General features: G+C 38.1%; 1 protein-coding gene across 10 annotated transcripts in view; it reads left to right on the top strand.

The window, feature by feature from the left end:
• Positions 1–26481, top strand: part of LYPLAL1 (lysophospholipase like 1) — a 152220-nt gene that overhangs the window by 44342 nt on the left and 81397 nt on the right. Inside the window, exons 5-6 of one of the 10 annotated variants that reach the window (XM_057727556.1) lie at positions 710–803; positions 13100–13128. The exons of 7 other annotated variants lie outside the window; for them this stretch is intronic. In XM_057727556.1, the coding sequence (XP_057583539.1) occupies positions 710–796 (87 nt within the window). In that variant the 3' untranslated portion in view covers positions 797–803; positions 13100–13128. Of the gene's footprint in view, positions 1–709; positions 804–13099; positions 13329–19040; positions 19364–26481 lie in introns of those variants that run through there. 2 more of the 10 variants (XM_057727551.1, XM_057727552.1) reach the window with 2 other exon arrangements.

Raw genomic sequence — 26481 nt, 5'->3', positions numbered from 1 at the left:
AAGCACCAGAATGAAGTCAGCCCGCAGCCCTGCTCTCAGCTGTGCCCCCCAGAGCCCTGGTCCCATCCAGCTGAACAAATCGCATGGCCTAGTAAGGATGTGCCTAAGGAAGCCAGCTGTCCCTCTCCTTAAGTTTTTATATTAACCTTCCTACTTGGACCAAAGCATTAATCCAGGCATTGCAGGAGCAATTGCACAGACTCCACCTTGGCCTGCGAGGACACAGTCCAGGACACTGTATCCTCCACAATAACCACGGCCGTAAACTGAAGAGGACCTGAATCTCTAGGAACACAAGGGTATCATTGATCATTTTAGCTAAAGATAGGCACTAATTTCATACCAGTTTTTCAAATTGGTTGGTTCCCATTGTAAGATCACAACAAAGTGGTTGCCGTCTCTCTAGCAAGCTTTCCCAAATAATCAAGGTAACTTCATTTTGGAGAGATCTGCAGTCATCTTAGATCTGCATGAGCTATTTGTAGTATTTCCTCAAACACTTGAAAGTCTGTTATGACAGGTGAAAGTCACCATGTTTTCCAGTGATAGAAGTTAATGCCTACTTTATAATTGTTAGGCCCCCTCAAATGGGACCCACATCAGCCAAGGGCACAGGTGACAGTGTCTCCAGGGTGACCTCCTGGCCAGCTGAGAAGGCTTAGAATTCCCAGTTCAGGTCAACAATTGAGTCTAGTCCTTGTTTTTGCAGAGAATGCCCAGGGGAAGTCACCCCGGCCTGTGCTGTTTGTCCACACCACCAGCTGTGTGGCATTTGTCCATACCACAAAATGAATAAGTGACAGGTATGGGAACGACTGTGGGGGAGACATCTGGGGGGTTGTGCTGACAGCTGGTTTTTGTGAGGGAAGGGGTTGATACAGGAGCTGGGGTACTTGCTGCTTCCACAGACTTTGTAAGGTTAAGAAGAATGGTGATCAAATCTTGAATCCTCTGTAGAGAGATGGCAGGCCCAGCAGTCAATTAAATTTAAGGTGCTTGTAACAGTTTGGGAAATCTCACTGGGGTGTTTTCCAGCTTGAGGAAAGCTCCAGGGGCTATCCTGAAAGACAACAATCATTAATGCCCCTCTTTCCCCCATAAGTTCCTGGGATCTCAGATGCTCTCTCCTATTGCTTTCCCTCCACTTATACATAATTTATGTCCTATTCTAGTAGCTGTAACTTCATCCTTTTTTCTAGTTCCTTACTTGCACCCAAACCTTTCATCCAGAAGGGTTGGGCACAAGAGGGACAAAGGCATTTTTAATAAACATACAGAGACCCATTATGCCCCCACTTTGGGCCACATGGACTCAGCTCAACCAATTAGTCATTATCTTGTTTATCTAAGATCCTGTCATTGAAACAGATAAATCCATATTTGTAAACCAGAAGTGAGTTAGAATCCCCTGCCTGCCTTTGACTAAGCAGCCTCCCAGAAGGTGTACCAACCAGACCAGCCTGGGTTGCCATCAGGATAAAGAAGAAGCATCACATTCAATGGTCAGGAGGAACCCTAGATTTTCAAAAGAGCTTTATGTAGTCTCCCAACACTTTCATTCTGACCCTTACCCAGGAAACAGCTGAGAGGAGATGCTCCCATTCTGAGGACAGTTGTATTCCTTCACCAGACAACCTTATCAAGTTATGTGGACCAGAAGATAATGAAGGAGGTAGAGCCAGACATCTTTTGAGACAGTTTTTGACGAGAATCCCCCAATTCTCAACAATACCAAATCCTAGTGAATTGCAGGGAATGTTCAAAGCCTACCAAATACTGACTACCAGCCCATTGCTGAATTGTTTTGCAACAGAAGGCACACCATTGCCAGACTGAAAGCCGTCTAGAAACATAAGCCAAAAATATAACACACATTAGTTTCATGATCCACAATAGTGTGGCCAGGCGACACATAACCTGAAGAAGTGTTCTTTTGTTTTGTTTTTTAAAGATTTATTATTTATTTATTTATTTATTTTGGTTGCATTGGGTCTTCGGTGCTGCGCACAGGCCTTCTCTAGTTGTGGCGAGCAGGCTTCCCTTGTTGCAGAGCACAGGCTCTAAGTGCGCGGGCTTGAGTAGTTGTGGCATGTGGTCTCGATAGTTGTGGCTCACAGGCTGTAGAGTGCAGGCTCAGTAATTGTGGCGCATGGGCTTAGCTTCTCCGCGGCATGTTGGATCTTCCCAGACCAGGGATCGAACCTGTGTCCCCTGCATTGGCAGGCAGATTCTTAACCACTGTGCCACCAGGGAAGCCCCTGAAAAAGTGTTAATAAGCAGTGAGGCACCACTTACAACTCCAAGAAGAGGTCAAAGGTCAGATGTAATCAATGTGTCAGGAACAAATGTGGGCAATGCCCCCTGCTGTGTGGTTGCCTTCACTGTCGGACAACTGGGTCAACTTTTGTCAGGACTCAAATTTTGGTATGCAGTGGTAGCCTGTGTATCAAAAACATAAGCTCTTTTACCTTGTACCCAGCATAATGGTGGATGTGTCAGCCTGCCTGGCCTGATGACGGTTCACGTAAGCAACGCTGGCAGTCTGACAGTGCAGGCCCAACCTGCAGCTTGATTGCTGTCAGTTTCAGCAGAAAATGGGTCCCTCTACATGAGTGACTCAGACAGTTCAATCAGCAGCCACTGTTTGTTTCCTAGGTTAGCAGTGCCTTGAATCTTCCAGTCTGTGGTCTTCCAAGTGACAATGCAAATAATCAGGCCATGGCAACAACCCAAGAGTCAGTAAAAATATAACGAGATTTATCAAGTGTCATATTTGCCAGAGCCATAAGAACGACCTTGAGTTTTGTCCGCTGAGCAGAATGACCCTGTCCACTTTGAGTTCTGAGTAAGCTGGCCCTGAGCCTGAACAGTTGCAGCTGCCCAGTGGACACCACCAGATGTCAGCTTAGCTAAAGCATCAGTGAAGCAGGCAGGCCCAGACATTATGGGGAACTCTATGAATCAAGGGCCCCATTGAGCCAGCAGCTTTGCTACAGGTGGTAGAATGGAATAGCTGCCATTTTTCCATGAAGAGCCAAGATGCTCCTGGGGCCAGGCTGGCTGCATTCTTGAATGTACCATTTCCATTACTGGATCCTTTTCACTTTGTTAGTCATTGAGTCTGAGTCGATCCATCCCAAAATGGAAATACCAGGCCAGAGAGTCACAGTTCCTCCAGGGGTCAGGCACTCAGTTTCAGTAAGAGCCCAATAGTAAGCTAATAGGTGCTTTCAAAAGAGGTAAAACTGGTAGCTGTGTCAAGGAGGCAATGAGTCCAAACCCTAAGGGGCAGCTCCAAGTAGAGGCCACCTCTCTTTGCCAGAAGCTCCAACTGGCAGCATCATCAGTTGCAGAGACGTGCAGCTCAAAGGGATCATTGAAGATGTAGCGCCCCAGAAGTGTCAGCACCTCTCCACATGCAGCTCTTCCCAAACAGGAGAATCCTGTTCGGACCTTATGGGCAATTACAGCATAAGCATGTAAAACCTAAATACCAGTCACACATTCAGCAGTGGAAGCCAGAACAACAATGCATTGAATTAACACGGAGGACTCCACTCCCTGGTCATGTTAACGTTCTCTCCTTACTGTGAACTCTGTCCCAACCCCAGCAGTTAAATTTGGGCATAAATTCACTAATGCGACCAAGGTGCCATTATCCACCAGAGCCACAAAAGTTTGAATCCCTTCTCTTCCCCATATTCCCTAACCAATTTGATAGATTGTGACTTCTCATCCCTTTTGGGAACACAGCGGTGTCACCTAGCCCTAACCCTCTTGCCCCTTAAACCAGCTGAGGTCAGTGAAAGGAGACAGGATGGGTCACAGGGGCATGGAGAGGGAGGGTGACTCCTCGCAGTAAACAAGTCACGTTTCAGTTTTGGGAGGCATGTCAGCAGCATGCAATAATTTATCTAGATTGTTGGCATCAGTTTCTCACTCTTCAGGGGATCAACCTCATCCACATTGTAAACCAAACCTAGGACACTAAAAGCCTGAATACCAGTCAGTGCCCTCTCTGTGGTTTCCCATGGGAAATTGTCTCAGGGAAATTTTCCCAGGGGGCCAAAATTCCCTGAAAGCAGGCAGGACCCACTGAAGAAAAATAAAGCTCTGAGGTCTTTTACTGCTATTTCAAATGGATCTAGGGTTGGCATAAGAGACTGCAGGAGGGTCTGAGTAATGAGGCAGCTGTTCTGTTCTTCCCTAAGGAGCATCCTCGCACAATGCTCTTCATGTAGCAGGTGAACCAGAGAACTTTCTAAAGATTTGCCTGGTCTCTCCTCATAGGGATTGTGAATTTCACTTCTTTCACACTCAAGGCAGGTATGTGTCTCTGAAAAGATCCTTCTGCCTATACAGAATGAACGTTAGCATTGGTTATTCTAAAAGGGTGGGCCTGAGGCTGAGGTTGACCGAGGCCCTCCCACTGGAGGAGAGCTAGCAATGCACAGGGTACCACTTGGATGGTTGTCTGGATCCCGTTCCTTAGCCTACAGTGGCCTCCCTAATTGTTACTGAATGCAAGTTTGTGTACCCGACACACAGCAAGCCCAAGCAAACCGAAAGGTTTCGGAGTTTGGAGCAGAGAAAGGTTTATTACAGGGCCATGCAAGGACACAGGTGACGTGCACCCAAAAAACCCTAAACTCCTTGAAGGATTTCAGCAAAGCACTTTTAAACGCAAGGTGAGGGAGGAGCGTGGTTGTTGCAAACTTCTTGGTATCTAACTCTTTTGTTCTTGCAACTGGCCACATAGGTCAGGTCATGATGTTCCTATAAACCTCCAAGAAAACAAATGTTATTCTCTGTTCTGCAGCTTTTTATCTCTACATGAGTGGACTCTTAAAGGTCAGAGCCCTGAGAATATGCTGTCTTGTGTATCTTAGGCTACAGGCGACATTGTTTTACAGAAGATGCAGAGCCAGCTCAGGAAAAGGAACAGATCTAATATGGAGTCGGATTTGTTCTTCTCTGTTACATAATTTCTCCTCATTAAGAGTAAATAACTGGGGCTTCCTAAGTGGTGCAGTGGTTGAGAATGCGCCTGCCAATGCAGGGGACACAGGTATGATCCCTGCTCCAGGAAGATCCCACATGCTGCAGAGCAACTAAGCCTCTGTGCCACAACTATTGAGCCTGCACTTTAGAGCCCGTGAGCCACAGCTGTTGAGCCCATGTGCTGCAACTACTGAAGCCCACGCGCCTAGAGCCTGTGCTCCACAACAAGAGAAGCCACGGCAATGAGGAGCCTGCGCACCACAACAAAGAGTAGCCCCCACTCACCGCAACTAAAAAGAAAGCCCGCGCATAGCAAAAAAGACCCAACACAGCCAATAAAATAAATAAAATAAATAAAATAAAATAAATTTTAAAAAAAGAGTAAATAACTGGAAGACCATCTATTGCCCAATTGACCATACAATTTCTTCAGTGTGTTTGCTCTCATTTCCCATGGGCTTCCCTCAAATTCTTTTCATCACCCTGCAAAGCCTTCATTCTTTCCTTGTACTTCATTATTTTAGAAAATAAGTGTGGAATTTAATTTGAAATATTGAGTGGACTTTTACAAAAATGTAAAATATTATCTTAAAATACATTTCCTTTGTGCTATCCTCAAGTTATTATGTGTGTTACCTTTGTGATTTTATTTAGACCTTTTGTCTTGGATTGGTTGCAAAAGCCATATGTGTTTTTTATATTGGGAATAGAATTAATGGATCTATGATGAATAGTGGACATCCTGTTTTGAAGAAATCATATTTTGGGCAAAATGCCCATAAGATACTTACGTTTTTGCCAATAGTTTAGTTCAGAGCCTCTGGGATTTTTTTTTTTTTTTTAAGAAGTGATGAGAAAGTGTGATGCTTTTGCATTCTATTTTAAATTCATTTTAGAGGTAATTTCAAAACATCTTGTTAACTTCAATTTTTGTTATTGTAACAAATTCATACTTTTTGTTTGTTTGTTTTATTTTGGTGTTTCACTACCTACCTTTAAGGGCATAGTATTACTTTAATTAAAATTCACTCTATTTTCATTTTCTGTTTCTTTTTTCCCACCTCAACTTTTCTAGTCATGTGATGGCTTATCCAATTGAAACTAGAGAAACACTTAACATGTTAGTTACTTGACATATTAATTTTGGCCGCTTCTGGTATGCTTTCTTTTGCCAGTGAAATTATTGAAATTGAAAAATTGGGTGTGGGTGTCTGTGAGAGACAGAAGTCTTTCCCTTGGGCACTAAGTATTAAGCCATTTTCTCTATCATATAACAAGAGAGAAGTGTTAAAACCAAAGTTCACAGTATGTAATTGGCAGAGGCAAATAAATGGTTCTCTTTAAAAACCTCACTTCAATAGCAATAAACCTCTAGTTAATTTAAAAACAGGATTTTTAAATGGCAAATGAAGAATGTACCAATTTCAAATAGTAACTGAAATCCTTTTTTTTTTTTAACGTTTCTTAATTATCCTGTGAAATGTCACGTGTGCCTTAGGGCAGCTGGTTAACATTGTCTTAGTTCTGCCATAGAATCAAAGAATTTTTATTGCTCGAGGGAATTCAGAAGTGATCATTTTATACATATGGAAACTGAGATCCAGAGACTGTCAGTGACGTACCCATAGTCTTGAATAAGCAGGGCTAAAACAATTCCCCTTTGTGATGCTCTTTTCACGGTGCCACATTGCCGTAGTAGTAAGTGTTCAGAAAGTATAGCTAAGTATTCACATAAATTTCAGACATTTTAGATTCAGAGCCATTTCCTTTCTTTTCTATTCATGATCCTTTTGGCTTCATTTCCACTATTTTGCTAAATGAATGTAGTGGTCTCTCCCTCTGCCTCAGTGTAATAGCAGGCCCAGCCTCATTTTAAAATCTTGGTACAGATTTAAGAGTTTATAAAGATTATGATCCATTTCAACCAGAGTACTGATTTCTGAATCCCATAATCTTCTTCAGTCCTTATCTTATGTGATATCTTTATAGATTGTGACACTTTGATTAACTCCTGATTCTGGAAACGGGAGTCTTCCTGCCTGGTTTTTCTAGTATCCCTGGACTGTGATTTCTCTGTCTCCTTCAATGGTTTCTCTACTGTTAATCCCTTAATGTGGAGACTCCTTTTGGTTCAATTTTTATTCCCACTCTGGGTGATCTTCCACTTTTGTGTTCAGAAAGCTGGTTTCATAGCTACACCTCTGGCCCCAAGCTCTCATCGTTGCTCTACATCTGTGTTTTACACTTCCTGCCGGAGCTTCCCACCTGGTTGTCAGACAACCAAGATACGTTTCATATATTCACAACATTGCAAAATGTTCACACTCACCAAATGTGATTTGGGTTGGAAAAAAAAACAAAAGCAAAAACTAATCTCTCCAAGTTTCTGTTCCCTCATCCATACAGTGGATTTGTCATGAGATTAAATGTGAAGAGCCCAGCACGTCGAGTGGAGAATTAGTGCTTTGTTGTCCACCGTAGAACCTACTTCTCCTGTTGTGATCTGTTTTCAGTGACCTTCCCTCCACATAACAGTGTCTTTGTGTCATACCCTACTCGTCCCCCTCTCGCATCTTTTCATCATGTCAGTTACAAATCCTTTAGATTTTCTGTCAGAAAAACATGTTTCCATTTTGGCCTCTAAAGCATCCTCATCGTGTCTGCCTTAGTTCTGGTCTCATTGTACCTTTGGATCAGTTGGCCTCTGGTCTCTGTTGTCTGTTTGTTCTCCAGCAGAGCCTACTCTACTACCTAACAACTCCACTGTCTGGGCAGACTTCAGAAAAAATTAAAAATTTTTAGTTAAGCAGTAAATCCCTTTACAATCTAGCCTCTACCTACTATTTCAGCTTCATCTCCTGCCCTTAGCTTTGTTAAGTTAAAATATTGTGTACAATTAGGTAGGAGTTAACTTGTAAAACTAATATAGTGTTTTCTGGTTTAGTTATAACAAGTAGGAAGGTAGGATAGACCAGTGTATGTTTTAAAACAATTAAAAAAATTTTTTTCCCCAAAAATTTTATTATGAAAAATTTCAAATATATAGCAAATGTGAAAGAATTTTACAAAGAAGACCCATATACCCACCACCTAGATGCTATCATTAACATTTCGTATAATGCATTAATTATTATATATCTATCCATCTGAAACAAATTTTTAATAAAAGAAAAACAATTTATATAAAAACAATTGCAAATACCATACAAAGAACTTTTTTTTCCTGAACTATTTGAAAGTAAGCTACCAATAGAATGCCCCATTATCCCGCACTTTGATGCATATTTTCTGCAGACAAGAACGTTCTGCAGAGCCATAGTACAGCCATAGTAATCAAGAGGTTCAAAATAATACATCACTACTGTTTAATCCTCATGAAATTAGACCCCCATTCAAGTCTCATCAAGTGTTCAGTTATACCCTTTAGAGCAAAAAGATCCACACCAGATCACACACTACATTTAGTCATTATGTCTGTTTAATTGCCTTTGGTTTGGAGCAGTTCCTCAGTCTTTCCTTGCCTTCTGTCACTTTGGTACTCTTGAAGCTCTTAGGCCAGTTATTTTTGTAAACTGAATTATTCTGATGTTTCCTCACAATTACATTTGGGTTAATTCCTCTTGTGCAGAAATGTAGAAGTGATGGTGTATCCTCCTCCTTGTATCCTGTCAAGTGGCCCATGGTTTCAATATATCCCATTACTGGAAGTGTTCATTTTGATTATTTTATCAGTATGGTGACGCAAGGGTTATTCACTATAAAGTTACTCCTTTCCCTTTTGCAATTAATAAGTATTCTGTGAGGAGGTACTTTGAAACTATGGCAATATCATATTCCTCATCAAAATTTTAATTTCTTTATTTGCTTACATCAGAATCAACTCTTAGCTTCCTGTTTTATTCAATGGGTTATAATATGATGCTCTCATTTCCTTTTGATGCTAAAATTTTCCCATAACTGGCCAGTTAGTGTCTTTTTGGGTTGGCTTCAGTGTTCTTTTCACAGGTCCCTTTCATTCTTTGAACATTGTGTTATTTACAGCTCACAAAGATGTATCGGGTGCATCTTGTACTTTTCTTGCCCAAGCCACTGAATCAATCATTTCTCCAAGACTTCTGGTTCCTATTTAGTGAAACATGACATTTAGAAACCGAAATCTGGGCACTGAGTAGACTCATTCTATTAGGGTATTGCTGTTCCCAGGCCCTTAGTGGAAAGAACTGGCGATGAATGTATGTATATACATGAACACATTAACAACTATATTTAAGTATATGTATATTTATGTATATTCTATGTTATGTATAATACATATATATGTATTGTACAGTATACATACCTTTACATGTGTTTACGTTGTATAAATACATATACATATATGCATATATGGAATGAGTTCACACACATACCTCCAATTCCAATAAAAGTGATTATTCTACTCCTGAGTTGTTTTAGAGCCAGATTTTACTGGCTCCCAATTGTGAAGTTTACAGAAATTTTGCAAGCTGATAGCTTGAAATTGGTCATGGTCAGAGTCTTTACACCACGGAAATTGTCAAACGCTCCCCTCTATGTGTCTTATTTACATATTTGCAACTGAAACACTCTTCTTGCTTGTGAACACCAGACCAAATTTTCCTTACCTGTTGTCTGTCTTCTCACTGACATCATTTCAGGAGCACCAACTCCAGGGTTAGATAACCTGATCATCCTTTCCCCTAATCCTGCTTCTACTCTTGATGTTTGCCTTATAGCTAAGAGGGCAGCTTTCTCCCAGTCCCGCAAACAAGGAATAATAGAATCATTTTTATTTACTTCTTCATCAAAACCTTCCCGAATCTAGTTCTCAAGTTCCACTGAGTCCACCTCCGAAACATTTCTTATAGGTCCCTCTTTTTCAGCCCCTGTTATCATTAGCATAGTCCTATTTTTGACTTTTGCTTTTTTCTTGTGGTCAAATGAATTCATAAACTTGTTACCTTGAATGAGAGATAATGTATGATAATGGAATACCTTCTGACTTTTCCAAAACATATTAAAAGTTAGAATTATCAGTACAGAGTGACTTTGGCTGCAGAAATCCTGATCAGCTGTGACTTACAGTAAAAGTAGTTTTAAATCTCACAAAGAAAAGCTGAAGAAGTGCCCTCTGGTTTGCTATAACTGTCCAATGCTGTCATTAAGGACCCAGCCTTTTTCATCTGTTCACCCTGACATCCCCAGCATGATGGCCTTTTTCCTGACACTTGTTATCCTGTGGTCACAAAATGGCTCCCAGAGAACCAAACAGTGTACCCTCATACCGCAGCATTCAGTGCAAGAAGAAAGAGAAGACATGGCACACTTGTCTGTCTTTTTTTCAAGCAACATAGTCTTTCCCAGAAATCTCCCAACTGTCTCCTCCTTCCACACTAGTTTTCGGAACTGTGTTACATGGCCCCCGGTCCCTTAGAAAAAAAAAGTCACACTTAGCCAAGTTTCTCTGACTTCGTTAACTATATATATATACACACACATATATACATATATATATAAAATATATATATTTTAGTTTGAAGTTTATACCAACTCTTCTTTCTGCTGGGTGACTATGTAGAGAAAACCACACATGGTGCTTTCTAAACTTCTTGACACCCCTACGCAGGGGCCCAATTCCACCATGATGACAGAATATGTATTTATTAATTCAGTAAGTATTCACCGGATATTATTGTAAATGCTAGGATATGGTGGTAAAAATCACAGACAGAAATTCCTGCCCTGAAGGAGCTTGCATTCTAGTGGCCCATCTGTGCTCCATTAGAGGAAATCTAAATCCAGATCAGAGGAGATCGGAAGACGTTTCAGAATTACCTTTACTTCCTTCCTGTCACTGTGCTTTACTTTTTCAAAAAGAGGAGTCGACTGCTGATTCATGGTGTATATTTGACACCTGAACTAAGTTGTATTTTCCTAGCTAATATTTCTCAGTTTGTGAAATGAGTTTGGGCATCTTCCTACCATTAAGTACATTTGCAATGCTATTTTTGCATCTTTTTATTCATTTTGGTCAGTTACATAGTGTTGAGAATTTTGTAGTCCTGCACTTTGAACAGCCACTCTTGCTTAAATTTAGTGTGTCCCACTTGGGAAGAAACTCATACTTTAAACGGAAACTTTTGCTGTGCAATGTGGCTTTGGAAAATTGCCACAGGAGTGTTTTTTGATTGTATAGGACTTGGCAATGAAAATAATTGGTTAAAGAATGACATTAAAAAATAATCCTCAGATTTTGACACCTTGGAGAAGAAAAGAGGGAATGTTATTATATCACTCTTTCTCCATGATATGCTTTTCTTAGAAGAGAACAGTATATGTTTAAATAATAACTTACTGCTTAATGTCTATTTTAAAAGGACATTTTGTCAGTTTGGATGCTTTGGAACAGCATGTAATAGAAAACACAGACTCTGTCTTAGTCCATTTGGGCTGTTATAACAAAATACCACAAGCCGGGTGGTTAGTAAAGAACAGAAATTTATTTCTCACAGTTCTGAAGGCTAGATGTCCAAGATCAAGGTGCCAGCATAGCTGGATTCTGGTGAAGGTCCTCTTCTGGGTTGTGACGACTTCTCACTATGTCCTCCTCACATGATGGAAAGGGCGAGGGAGCTTTCTAGGGTCTCTTTTATAAGGTCATTAATCCCATTCACGAGGGCTCCTCCCTCATGACCTAATCACCCCAAAGGCCCCACCTCCTAATATCACATCGGGCATTAGGATGTCCAAATATGAGTTTGATTGCAGCGGGGGTTGGAGGGGGCACAAACATTTAGCCTACAGCAGACATTTAAATGGAGTAAAGAAATAAATGTATTATTTCACATAACAAGAAGTCCAGAGGTTGCACAGGCTCCCCCACCACGGAGCCAGGCTGTCAGGGACCCAGACGCATTGCATCCCATGCCATCACCACTCCAAGAGGGCTGTGCTCTGTGCCCGACTCCCCTCTGGTCCAGTGATAATCTTGGAAGTTCCAGGCATTCCATTCAGATGCAGCATCTTCAAAAGGAAGGGGAAAAAAAACACCTTTTTTTCTGGTTCTTTCTTGGGAGTGAGAAACCTTCCCTAAAGGTCCCCAGAAGACTCCATCTCATGTGTCACATGCCCACTTCTAAACCAGTCACTGGCAAGAGAAGAGAAGTGCGGTTCTCCTGATTTGCTTAAATCAGGGTCCATCTCCTAGACCTGGGGATAGGATCACCTTATGACACGCTTTGTGGAGTGCAGATACCTGAACAAAATTGGATTCTGCTAGGAAAGAAGTTGGAAGGAGGGGAAATGGATACTGAGTAAGCAACCACTTAATAACTGCCAAGTGGATTCTTGCTGCTGTTTGATTGGGTTAGCAATGTCAATCCATTGCTCAAAAGAAAATTAGCTTACCTAGGATTGTATTGTCCTGACCATATGTTTTCAATAGTGTCTAAAAGCAAAATACAAGTAAAATATGTATGAAGTGAACCTCATGTCATTAAAAAAATCTTAGGTGTAATTGTAATTAAAGTTTAGCAGACAACCTCCAATCCCCAAATGTAATAATCTTTCTCCATCTGTGTCTCCTTTAACCTTATTCTATTACCTCAGTTGGTTTTTAATGCCTGAAGCCTTATCTGAATGTTCAGCTGAGATCCACATTTGTTCAGTTTAAATCCCCACTAATTGGTGCAAAGAAGCTTTTTCGGGTGCTGGTGGGAAGTTGTTTTCACTCGGGCAGTTCAAGATGAAAAGCTTAATTCTGTGGGAATACCATGCCAGGTCACATCTCAATCCAATCTAATGCCAGCCTCACAGAATCCCAGCTGGCCACCCACCCAAGTGGACATTGTTCTGATTCAGAAGTCACTTTAGAGGTCCTTTTAAAAAATGACTTGTCAAAATTTGGTTATATAAATCCCCGAAAATAGCTCATAAAACTACTAACAGTGACAGCTAACTTGTAGAAGGCATTTCTAAAGAAATATAATTCTACTTTTAAATGAGTCCCTCTTGCCAGTATACTGAAATGCTTGGAATTTTAAGTAAATCATCCTTAAGATCCCTTAACAATTTTGTACAGATGGAGGGCCACGTGGGTGAATATCTTGCATGCATGGGGATGAGATCCAGATGACGAGAACGTAGAAACGGTTGTTTGAAACACATTAGAGAAGAACATTGAAAACATCAAACACTGTGATTGTAAGCAATGGAAATAACTGTCCTAACTCTAAAACAATACAAGAATATGAAGATATCAAAACCGATGGCATCTTCATTTAGTATTTCTCTGGACTAAAAATATTTGTGTTTTCTTTCAAGAAGAGATAAAGCTTCAATATATAAATATATTCAGACAAACATGCATGTTCATAAACACGTTTATGCAATATGTTACCTATATTACATACATTGCATATATGTGTGTGTGTATATATGTGTGTGTGCATGCATTCATATGTATGTAGGTTTTTTGGAGGACAGATGTCACTGGTAATTGATGGAAAATGTTCATTAATAAACCTTTATTTTCTTAACAACACCACCAAAGCGATAAAATATAAAAATAAAAAGGATCTCATTTTTTAAACAGATGGGAAAAACACTCTCTGGGGAAGTACACCCAGACTGATGTTTTGTCTGCGTCAATTTCTTTGCAGACTATCTGGCATTCCTTGACAAGCTTGGCATGCTTCCCTTACTTGTTGAACATCAATATCTATGGGCAACTACATATATATTCTCATAAGGGTAAAAGCTATGTCAAACAGTCACCAATAAATATGTATATGTAATTATTTCTGTGTGCCATATACTAGCCTTATTTTCACTAAATACTAAGCTGTCTCAAAAACAGAGATTTTTGTGATGTTCCCCATAACACATACAAAGAGAATACTCAGTACAAAATTGTCATGAGACTAGAATCAGTCCATATACATGTAATTGAAATTCTATACGTTTCTGCCACAGTTATTTCCATAAAACTAGCTGTCAGCTTTCAAGAGACAAGTTTTCTCTATTTTTATTTCTTCTCTGTCATGATATGTTTTTTCAGAAACAAAACTCTTCCTTTTCGATATATCACCTAAAATCTGTGAGGTTTTAGGGAAATATTTATTACATTGATTTGGAATAATTTGGCATTTTTTACCTCAGATGACTTAGCTCTTCACTAATTCAACAGTAATGCACAAGTTCAAATAGCCTGATTATAATTCACTTACACACACACACACACACACACACACTTTAAAAAAAAAAAAAGTGTAGCATGAATTTGGACCCTTATCTTACATCATATACAAAAATTAACTCAAAACAGATCAAAGACCTAAACATAAGAGCTGAACTATTAAATTCTAAGAAGAAAACATAGAGAAAATCTTCATGACATTTCATTTGGCAATAATTTCTTAAATATGACACCAAAAGCACAGGCAAAAATGTAAATATAGATGAACTAGACTATATCAAAATCAAAAACTTCTGTACAGCAAAGGATACTATCAACAGAGTGAAAAGGCAACTATGAAATGGGAGAAAATATTTGCAAATTATATATCTGATATGGGATTAATATCCAGAATATATAAAGAACTGCAACTCAACAGCAACAATAAAAACATTTAAAAAATGGACAAAAGACTTACTTAAGTAGATATTTCTCCAAGGAAGCTATAGAAATGGCCAAAAATATATATAAGAAAAGATGCTCAACATCACTAGTCATTAGGGAAATGCAAATCAAAACCACAGTTAGCAATCACCTCACACCCAATAGGATGGCTGCTATCACAAAAGAAGAAGAAAAAAAGAAAAAAGGAAGGCAAGTGTTGGCAAGGATATGAAGAACTGGAATCTTTGTGTACACTTGGTGTAAAATATAAAATGGTGCAGCTGCTTTGGAAGACAGCATGACAGTTCCTCAGAAAATGAAAAATGGAATTACTTTATGATCCAGCAATTTCCCTTCTGGGTATATATCCAAAAAAATCAAAAGCAGGATCTCAAAGAGATATTTGTACTTCATGTTAACCACAGTATTATTCACAGTAGCCAAAAAGGTGAAGCAATCCATTGTCCATTGATGGATGAATAAAATATGGTATATATTACAATGGAATATTATTCAGCTTTAAAAAGCAAAGAAATTCTGACATGCTACAACATGAATGAAACTTGAGGACATTATACTATGGAAATAGCAGTCACAAAACAATAAATACTGTATGATCCCTCTTAAGTGAAGAATCTAGGGTAGTCAGACTCATAGAAACAGAAAATAGCACGGTGGTTTTCCCAGGAATGAGAGAGAGGGTAATGAGGAGCTGTTGTTTAAAGGATATATATTTTCAGTTTTGCAAGATGAAAGAGCTGTGGAGGTGAGTTGCACAACAATGTGAATATACTTAACACTACTGAACTGTACACTAAAATGGTTAAGATGGTAGACGTTATGTAATTTTGCCATCTTTTTTTAAAAAACTGTAACAAAATGCAATCAGATCTAATAATGGAAAATGCTCTCCAAGTGAGTGATAATCTCTGCCTATAAGCACTGCCATATAGAAGAAGCGGGACAGGTTGTGATAGGTATTTTGAAGAAGAGATGTGACACATTTGTGGAGAAAGCAGTAAATTATACAGTGGAAAGGCTGTCACACCTGGGGTCAGTTCAGCTAGGGTTTGACCATGCTATTGTTACATTGCGCCAAGGTCAGTGAGCCTTATAAGGTTATTTTGAGGATGGATTGATATATGTGTGTTCCATCCTAGAACAAGGAAAATACTGAAAATACTGATATATTGTTGTTGCTTTTACTATCTTTATCACTGTTCTTCAAATCAAAATGCTTTGCTTCAAGTCAAAATTGTTTTGAACTTTGGAAAATAAATAACATACCAGAGCTTATGTTTAATATAGAGTTTTGTGTCTAAGTTATTAAATCGATAAATTATCGAGTCTAAAAAAGTATAGTTCTATCTCTATTAGATAACTTCCTTAAATAAGTTTCTTTCCCTAATCAAATAAACAATACTCAGAGTTCTAAGTGTAAAGAGTCCCACATTTACTTTTGCATAAAGAATAAACTAAATCAGAAATGTTATAAATTTGACATTAGGGCATATTGAAAGGTAAAAATAATAACGAAAATCTACACATTGAACTAGAAGAAAACAATCACTCTTATGTTAGTAACTATCATTTCGTTAATTCCATGGGCTTTCTTTCCTACCTATTGCTATAAAACAGCTGGCGACAGCAGTCATCCTCTTCCTGTAGAACTCTCACTAATTTTTAAATATCTTGTATTTGGCTCCTCTGTAAAACAGCATTTGATTACTGACCTGGTATTTTTATCACTTAGAAATATTTATTGAGTCCACATTGTGAAGCCCCTAAGAGAAGTTATATCTGCAAACAGATAATGGATAATGTACATGCAGCCTCTAGGTTGGCAGTAGAGTGAGGGTTCTTTCTTTCCTTTAAATGTTGAAGATTACTTTTTTCTTTATCCTTCTACTTGATGAAAATAAGAATATGACAAAGATCGAAGTCACTCAAAATGATTTTTAAAAAGTACTAATTTTTCACACTGGCTTTCTATGTAGCTCTTATATAATGTCATATAAGATCTCTCATCTGTGTACATCATAATTCACTTTGACCAAGATGCCTTGAGGAAAAGAAAAGATTAATTTAATTAACATATTATTTGGCTTTGACTGCTGAACATATGGCTTTTGATGACTGACAAGACACTTTGCAGAGGTTGAAATAACCACACCATTAAATCACACACTAACCAGTGTACTTGCTCACGGCTACATCTGTAAGCAAAAGTGTAAACATCTGAAACATAAAGGTGACATTCTTGAAACGGAAAACTTCTTTCACTGAGAACATACACTTTCTAAAGTTAATACTGAGGCATCTTTGATTACTACCAGACCACGCTGCATGAGAAAGTGAGGTTGTCAAGCCAAGCCTTTGTTTACAGAGCATAATCTAATTACCTAAGGATCAGTGTGGGAAAATAGGCCAGGATCTGACTTGACATCAGTGCACTTTTAATATTTCAATCTATTTTACATTCAGCCTTGGCATGTGTGACTTGACCAAAAATGTTTTTGCAGAGTAGCACAGAAATCAAGCTTGCCCCCTCTACTACGTATGTGTACACACACACAGTGTATTCAAAAATAAAATTGCCTACTTCCTACATGGTTTTCTGAGACATATTCATTATGTATATGAGCCTGTGAATTCAAGCATAGTCTTGGCATCAGGGAGCCTTCTCAAAGCCAGTATGGAGATTTAAGTACATCATGCTTGTTTTATATGAATTTTACACAAATTGCCAGTATTTCATGAATTTCGTGTCTACCTTTGGCACGTTTGTGTAGGGAGCCAAGAGAATAGGTTAACATTGTGAAGTTCCATTTTCAGGGAAAGGACCAAGGACATGGCTTTAAGGTTTGACATTTGTTTGGAGTTCCAACAATATTGTTTTCATTATAGTGAGCTTAAATAAGTATTAACAGTCTTTCTATCAAAGAAATTAGTTCTTATGTGAATGGCCTATAAATAAAATTGTTATACAGTGGAATAATAAGAGCATGTAATGAAACTTGATTTCCAGCCAAACAAACATATGGACATTAAAAATTAAAAAAAGGAAAATGTGCACTATATGGGTCCCATGTGGGATGGTTGAAGTCATCCACTAACATGTGTGTCTGGATTCCATCCATTTAGGAGCAGGCAAGATCCTTTCAGGCAGGGGACTGCTCTTTCTGTCTGGGGGTGTTGCAAGTGAGAAGATGTGGTTTCCTGTGGGAGCAAAAAGGGGTGGAGCAAAGTTTTCAACAGTTACCACAGTTTTGTTCAACACCTTTTATTGGATAATGGGATACTAAGATTCATGGCATAGGAAGTATTAGCAATTACAGCATTCACTATTATCGGTGCCTCTCTTTTGTATGAAGTTATCTTATAAATACCTGCATGGTTTTAGTTGTCTGCATCAGACTACATGTTAATTTATTTCATACATTCACTGGTAGTTTCAGATATTCATTCATTTAAAACCTTTATCAAACACCTATCAATAAAACAGTCTCCTAATAAACAAAAACATATCACTTTATGTTTCTCTATCAAAACAGTCCATTCATTCATTTAACCCTAGTGACAATCCTTTTTATATACCCCAGAATTTCCCTAGTCTTCTGTGAAAGTGGAAGGTACTGAAATAATGGACAAATTACAGTCAAATAATCCATTTGAACTTTTTATGAATTTTCAGATCGGTTAAATGCCAGTTGAATATAAAATAACTTTTTAGTTTTAACACCTTAAGATTCTGTGGGTTCATAGAAAATGCTAACAAGAAACAAACGCTGTTAACTGAGTATTTTGATAAGGAAATTAATGGCTAAAGCAGTATAAAGAGTCAGGTCAGCACAAATGAATACGCACACCTGGCAATTCCCTACTACACATTGAGGTTGAGAAATTTTTGAGTGAGCTATTGTGCTAACTCAGTCATCAGCAGAATACAATATGGATTATATATACTTCAAATTTCATTATTTAATGAAATTTGAAACTGTTCAATGTTTTGTACTTTCTTGTCAGTACAACAGAAAATTATCTTTTTTTTTAAAGTAACATTATTTGGGGGATCATATTGACCAAACTGTAGCTCTTAACAAAGATTCAGACCCTGCGTGTGGGAGAAAAAAAGTGGTAGGGAGAAGTTTCCAATGGTTAACAAAGATTTTGTTAACACATTTTTTTGGGTAATGTGATACTAAGCTTCATGACAGAGGCAGTATTAGTAATTACAGCATATGGCATTATCTCAGAGCAGCAATGATGTCTTCATTTTGTATAAAGAAGTTATACATTAGTTATCTTACTGCTGGGTCCAGTTTGAGCATAAACTTTCTACTACTCTTACCTCTGTTTTCTTTCTTCTCTTTGTCTGATTTTCGTCTGTTCTTTGTTTCAGTTTTCAGGCTTCTCTTCCTCCAGGAAGCTTTCTGGGAGCATCAAGGCTGAATTGGGCTTCCACTGGGTTTTCTCACAGCTTCCTATACTTCCTCTTTTGTTTCCCCTATATTGTAATTCCTTGTTTAATAGTCTGTCCACCTGCCTAGCCACCACATCCCCAGTTGTGTTCTCCTAGGGCAGAACTATCTCATTTACCACTTTATCCCCAGCATCTAGCACAATCCCTGGCACTTAAGAGTTGTCCAACGATACTTAATGAATGGATGAAATAGCGAGTGAACGAAAAATCAATGAATAAATGTATGAATGAGAATCTGTAGACCCGGCATCTAGACTTTCCATTAACTGTCTCTGTGGCTTTTGACAAATCACATCTTTCTGCCTTAATTTTTTCAACTTTAAAATAAGTGTGGGCAAGATAATTTCTAAAAACTTTGCAGATCTCAATGTATACGGTTCTGTGATGAACCCTTTAGAATAATCCTTTCTTCAGAGTACCATTTTATTTGCCTGGGTAAAAACTTCAGAAATACTTCATATGCCATGTTGAGGGAGAATTGCTTCCATAAGCAAATTTGTAGCTAATAACCTAAATATAGAGCATTTGTTTAGGCTTTGAGGTACAGTTGAACTGTTGCAGAGTTTGTACATACCATCTGCTGTATAGTGTTGAGACTATCATATAAAATCAAATAATAGATAATAAAATAAAATAGGGCCTTATTTTACCTATACCAGCACAGATAAAGAATGATATAAACTCATTTAAAATTTTCATTTGGCCATTTAAACAATAAGCTTAATATAAAATAAGACAGAGTATGAAAATGAACATATAATCTCACTACCACTATTTAGATAAATATGTTTTGGCCATTGTCTATATGCTTTCAACCATAAATTAACTAGAAAAGAAAAGGAAGAGAGGAATATGTTATCTTGGGTATAGAGTGAATGACCTTGAGAAGATGTTCACATCTGTGTAGATTGTGTACTGACAAGGATCTGTCCCAGGAAATCTGTACATCAGGAGAAATTTCTTTCACTATCTTTCTATTGGTCTGTCTTAACCACTCTGGCCCTGGCCCAGCCAAAGAGACTGTCAGATAATAATAGCTAGCATTCATTCAGAGTTTACTATGTTTCCTGTATTCCTATAATACAGGAAATGTATTATTATCTCCAGTTTACAGATTAGGTAATTGTAAAATAAATGGGAGCACTGAGATTTGAATATGGGCTATGTGAATAAAGACCAAACATGTCATGACGTGTGTTGTCTCTGCCACCTGTTTGTCAGCTGATATTTCTAGCATACAACCTAGTTTCTGGCACATAGCAGGTGCTCGGTGTATGTTTGCTGAATTAATAAATGAGTAAGAGGTTGAATAGGTAGGATTCCAGAAGTAGCTGGGGAGGCCAGAAATGTGAAGATAGTCTGGGGAGTTGGTCAGGATGGTAGTGGGATTCCCTTTATGAAAGAAACACTATCCTAGGATATAGAAAAAGGATTTTGTCACAGAAATATATGTGATTCACAATATGTGTGTGTGTGTGTTTTCTTGTGTTAGCATATATAATAGTTTTAAAATGATAAGGCCTAAACTTAAAAGTGAGATTTAGGTATTGTATTCCAATTTATAGCCAAACTAAATGTGACAGAATATAAACTCCTGACAAGGAAGGATTATAATGGAAATCTTGGCAGTTCCCCAAGTATGCTTCTAGAACGCATCATAATATTTTAACTCTTCATATTTAGGCCTGGAATAAAGTTAAGTTACAGCATTTTCCCTGCAGGCATTTAATTCAGTAATTATAATTGAATCTGTTTGGTTGCTCATTTTGAAGTGATCATTGGACTTTTCCCTACTCATCAGACACTGATCAATGGATTTGCAGAAGACTCATTACGATGAAATATTCTTAAATGGAACAAAGGAAAGAGCACAGTATTTCCACTATCATTAAATATTTGTCAATCAATGACTCCAGATGGGAAAAGACAATTTGATATAGTCTGAAATCTGGAGGTCCTGGTTATAAAACATAATGGAAAAATAAAAACTGGATTCTGTAGCATACTGCACTAACCATTGTATGTTTGTGTGGTTTTCATAATGCAGTTGTGAAAGAATCACTGCTGGAAGACATTTACATATATGTAATATATGTATTATATTTATATATATATATATAAAATACTAGTTTCCTTGCACATCTTTCTGGACCTAAAAATAGCAATGTGAGTAAATTAGTGAATTGTACCATGGAAATAGCCTAAAGAAAAATAAAATTTATAAATGTATACATATTGAAACTACATGTTTTTGAACAAGCATGAAAAACTGTTAGAATTATCAAGGCATAACTTTAATGAAATTGTCTGAGACATAATAATAGACCTAGGGTTTTACACCATTTTAAAAGATTTCCTACAAAATGCATTGTATTAAAAATGCACAAGGGCGGGGGGTGAAGGGGAAGCTGAGATGAAGCGAGAGAGTAGCACAGACATATATATACTACCAACTGTAAAATAGATAGTCAGTGGGAAGTTGTTGTATAACAAAGGGAGTCCAACTCGAGGATGGAAGATGCCTTAGAGGACTGGGGCAGGGAGGGTGGGGGGGACACGAGGTGGGGCGGAGTCAAGGAAGGGAAGGAATACGGGGATATGTGTATAAAAACAGATGATTGAACTTGGTGTACCCCCCAAAAAATAATAAATAAATAAATAAAATTTAAAAAAAAATGCACAATTATGACCCAAATGCTTAAACTGGGACATCTACAGATCCTTAAGTCTATTTGCATACGGGCTAATTATCCTTTTTATTTAGAGTTACTTTAAAATATGTTAAATTATAAATGGAATTATAATATCAAGATGGAAATTAAGTGGAAATAACTTCTTGCTGATTTTAAATTATGGAAGCCAAATTCCCCAAGTGGAGTATTACAGAGCTAAGTTCTTATAAATTCTGTTGTTTTCCAGTGAAATTCTATTCAATAGTTCAAGTAATATTTATTAGGTACAAAGAGGAAACTGTGAGTTGACCTCCAAGAACTTAGAAAAATGGATAGTCTTAGCTGGTATGAGCACGAAGTGCATATTAACAAGACCCCTATGAAGCAAAGTGAAAGTGGGAAATTATTTCTTAACTCTCATTTTATGACTTTGGATGATCATGGTTCTTTCTTAGTAATACTTGCCGTTTTTCATCAATGCTTTGCATATATTGCATTGATATTTGTATTCTATTCAGGGGATAAGATAGATTTAAATTGGAAAAGCTGTCACAAACTTGGAATTTGAAATCATATCCACTTTTTGTTTTAAGATATTATTGCTATAGGTGGTAAAGATTATACTTCAAGCAACGGTAGCTATAAAAAAACCCTATAAGTAAAATTTGCTCATCTGTTTCCTAATTGCTAGAGTAAGATTCCATTGTAAAGAAATACCTTTCTTCCAAAGGAAGACTTGCTTTATAAAACATCAGCTGAGGTTGACTTCTTGATCCACACAGTGTGCAGCTTAAAATTCAAACGTGTTTGTAAAAACCAATTCAATAATCATTTGAAGCATACAGTGGAAAAAAAATATGCACTAAAACTCTAAGAGCTGCCATTGTCTCTGATACTCTTTGGTGATATTTCTCTTATATTTTCTTTCTTGTTTATTAATAAACTCATTTACATGAAAACGCTCAATGTTAAAAATTGTTACACATTTTCCTTGTAGAAAGAAAGTACATAGACCTTTAAAAAATAAGAAGCAAAAACAAAAGTAAACAAACACTACTAAGAGGCAACAACAACGACAAAAATCTGCTTAGATGGGCTTAGATGTTTCCATCTCTGTTCTTGCCTCCTGTGCATACAAGAAGACTTCACTACTCTTCCCTAATGGAATGTGGGCAAAAATAGTTTGTTATCTCCAGGCCTGGTCCTTACAGTGTACCATGGGCTCTTCTATGAAGTTTCTCCTGTTGACATGACTGGAAGTAAAAATATCCACCATGGCAACACCACAAGATAGAAAGTCAGTGTATCCCTGACTTTCCACTTGAAGGAAGACCACCCAGAGAACTCATCCAACCTACATAAGACTGAGACATGAGTGAGGAGTACAGTTTTATTGTATTATCCATTGAGATTTGGAGATGGTTTGTTGTAACAGCATGTCTCACTTTTTCTTTTTTCTGAACGGGAGGTTTAATAATGGTTTATGTGTCCTTGCTCCGTAGCTATACATTGTTTGAGGGCATTTAGTCCCCACAACACTGACCCCCAATGAGTTTCTCTGCATGAATTTTTAGAGAATAATACTCCAGGGAAAAATATACAACTGAAAAGAAAAAGAGGGATAGAGAAGAAAAATGAGAAAATAAACCAGTAAGGATTTGTTTTTAAAACTAAATACAGTTATAAAAATAAATTAATACAGTTCTAGAACTAAAATCTCATGATACAAGATATTTGGAGATGCACAAACAGCAGTGGAAATTAAAAGAGAGTTTGGCAGAGCTTTTTTGTTGTTGTTGCATTGACAGTTTTTCTCCATCAGATCTGCAGTTTGGGTCTTAAACTGAAAAGGCATCCCAGTCCTGTGTAGGCTACAGAGCACCAGAGTGTATCAAACCAAGTGCATCTGCAGGTTATGTTAAATCAACTGTCATAACATTTTAGTCTTCTCTACACTGCAGTCAAGAATAGGGGAGATAATTGGTGGGAGAGACTGCTAGCCTCTTGGATTCACATAGTTTGATCACAGGTTTTATGTTCCCTAAACATGTGGTCTCAAGAGGGCTCTACATTTATTAATTACATAAGTTCGGATCATGGCTTCAGATTCCAGAGGCCAGACATTGGCTTCATCCACTGCAATAGACTGAATGTTTATGTGTCCCCCAAATTCATAGGTTGGAGTCCTTATCCCCAGTGTGATGGTATTTGGAGGTGGAGCCTTTGGAAGATAATTAGGTTTAGATGAGGTCACAAGGGTGGAGCCCAATGATAGGATTAGCACCCTCATCAGAGAAAGAAGCCAGAGCCCTCTCCTTCTCTGTCATGTGAGGATACAGTAAGAATGCAGCCAGCCATCTACAAGCCAGGAAGAGATTGCTCACCAGAACCTGATGGTGCTATCACCCTAGTCACAGGCTTTCAACCTCCAGAAGAGAGAAATAAATTTCTGTTGTTTAAGCCACCTATGGCTTAAATTATGCAATTTGTTATAGCAGCCCCAGCTGACTAAGACAACCGTCAAAAAGGTGATGGATTTTATTTATAAACAAAGCAAATGCTTTGTTTTTCAGAAATGAAGTAAAGAAACAACACAATTAAATATTTGCAAACCCAAAAGCAAAGGAGAAAATTTAAAATACCTATATCTGGAACACTGTCTCCAGGAATCAATTTTGATCAGAAAATGAATGAGGAATTGTGTTTTGAGGTATATGTTTTAATCTTAATATCAGAAGGGAAAAAAGGAGTAGTAAGAATGAAGGCAAGAAAGACCAACTTTATTAAGCTGAAGGAAGAAGGGGATTGCCTTAGGAGAAATGTTCAGATTTTAGGTAGACTGATAAGACAAAGAAAATGAGCTCTGATAGAATAGGCTAGAATTTTGGAAAATGAAAAGTTACCCTGTGTAGCTACTTTAAAATACAAGGATGTGGAGAGGAGGAAGAGGTTTTTCCTTCTCTGACCAAGCTCAAAGAAATCTCCCAGAGGTAGGCAGTCAAGATCTCAGAGAGCAGACTGAAAAGAGTCCCACCAGAGGGGAACCATCTTTAGGAAACTATTGACTTAGATTGTTTTAAAGTTACTGGTAGAGTCCATAAGTACGGTTGGAAAACCAGCCCTTGAAGATTGAGCATTAATTACTAGGTGATCTTGGTAGTGACACTGATGTGGTCAGTGGGCCATGTGGTTATTGCCTATGCCATAAAGAAACACGCCCAATAAGAAATATAAAGGAAGACATAGGGAAGTTAAAATTCCTGAAGGAGAGCCAGGCAGGACAGTGGTTAATAGAGTGGGTCTGCATTAGATGTTGGCCTGGTAAGAGAGTTATCCAACTCCCGCCATTGAGATAGCACAAGTTATTTAAGACCTGAGAAATTTCTAAGTGGAGGAAGGATTCTGCTTTGTGGAGCACACAGTGGAGGGATAGCTCCTAATAACAGAAACAGGCCTCAAAGCATCAGTAGTTCTTTCAGTGAAGAATGTGCCAAAAGGGCTTCTCCAGCTGATCCACCTGTAGAAAAAGTCCCAGAGAGTCAGATTTTATCATTCTTACAATTCCACAGCCAGAGGCCATGGTAGTAACCATGATACAGATCTGAAAAGGCCTCTTTGCCATAAATCTATCATTCATTCATTCACTCATTCATTTATTTATTCGTTCATTTAGGTTTAGATGTTTAGGGAGAGCTCATCTTCAGTATCACGTGACAGTTTCAGAATTACAGGGTAAAAAGGAGAAATCAAGTTACAACTTGGAAGCATTTGAAGACACTGGGTAGAGAAGATGAGCATCTCAGAACAGTTTAGACCGCTCAGCTTCTGGAGTCCTAGAGGAACTTCATCCATTCTGAACTATAGTTGTTGAAGGAATCAGCTCTACTGAGGCACTGAGTGGACAATGATAAATTGGGGAGGATGATTTTCAGATTTCAATGATTGTGAACTTACATTTTATTACATTTTAACTCAGAACAAGGGAATTTTTACCTTAATTATTCGCTGGATTTGATCATGAAAGGGACTCTTTAAATTTGAGGCACCCCTATGTGGATTCAGTATTTACAACTGGAGAATCTAGATTGTATCATTCTGTTGATGCATTTGTTCTGGTAGTTGAACTATATATGTCAATGTGTGATTTGAAATAGGAAATGGAGTAAGGAGAGAATTTGTATTCTAGGATAGAACCAGGCTTGGAGTTGATTTGATTAACGTAAAATTTGATGCATTTCAGCACCTTATGGTGACAATCTAAATTGCGCTCTCTGGACTAAGGTGGATAGGCAAAAGTGGGGTTAGTGGTTGATGAGGAGAGAAGCTGAACTATCATGAGGAAATCTCCTCTGTGTGTGTATGGTGAGGAGTTCCAAGAAGTGGGGGATGGTTGCACGAGCTATACCTCTGGTTTATTTTAGGTTTAACGGTTAAGAAGCAAAGGTGCTGGGCATATACCTGGAGAAAACCATAATTCAAAAAGATACATACACGCCAATGTTCATTGCAGCACTATTTATAATAGCCACGACATGGAAGCAACCTAAATGTCCATTGATGGAAGAATGGATAAAGAAGATGTGGTACATATATACAATGGAATATTACTCAACCATGAAAAAGAATAAAATAATGCCATTTGCAGCAACATGAATGGACCTATAGTTTGTCACGCTGAGTGAAGTAAG

This window comes from Hippopotamus amphibius, chromosome 3 (assembly GCF_030028045.1).
Source record: "Hippopotamus amphibius kiboko isolate mHipAmp2 chromosome 3, mHipAmp2.hap2, whole genome shotgun sequence".
Lineage (NCBI taxonomy): Eukaryota > Metazoa > Chordata > Mammalia > Artiodactyla > Hippopotamidae > Hippopotamus > Hippopotamus amphibius.
This window is presented reverse-complemented; position numbering and strand designations above follow the sequence as displayed.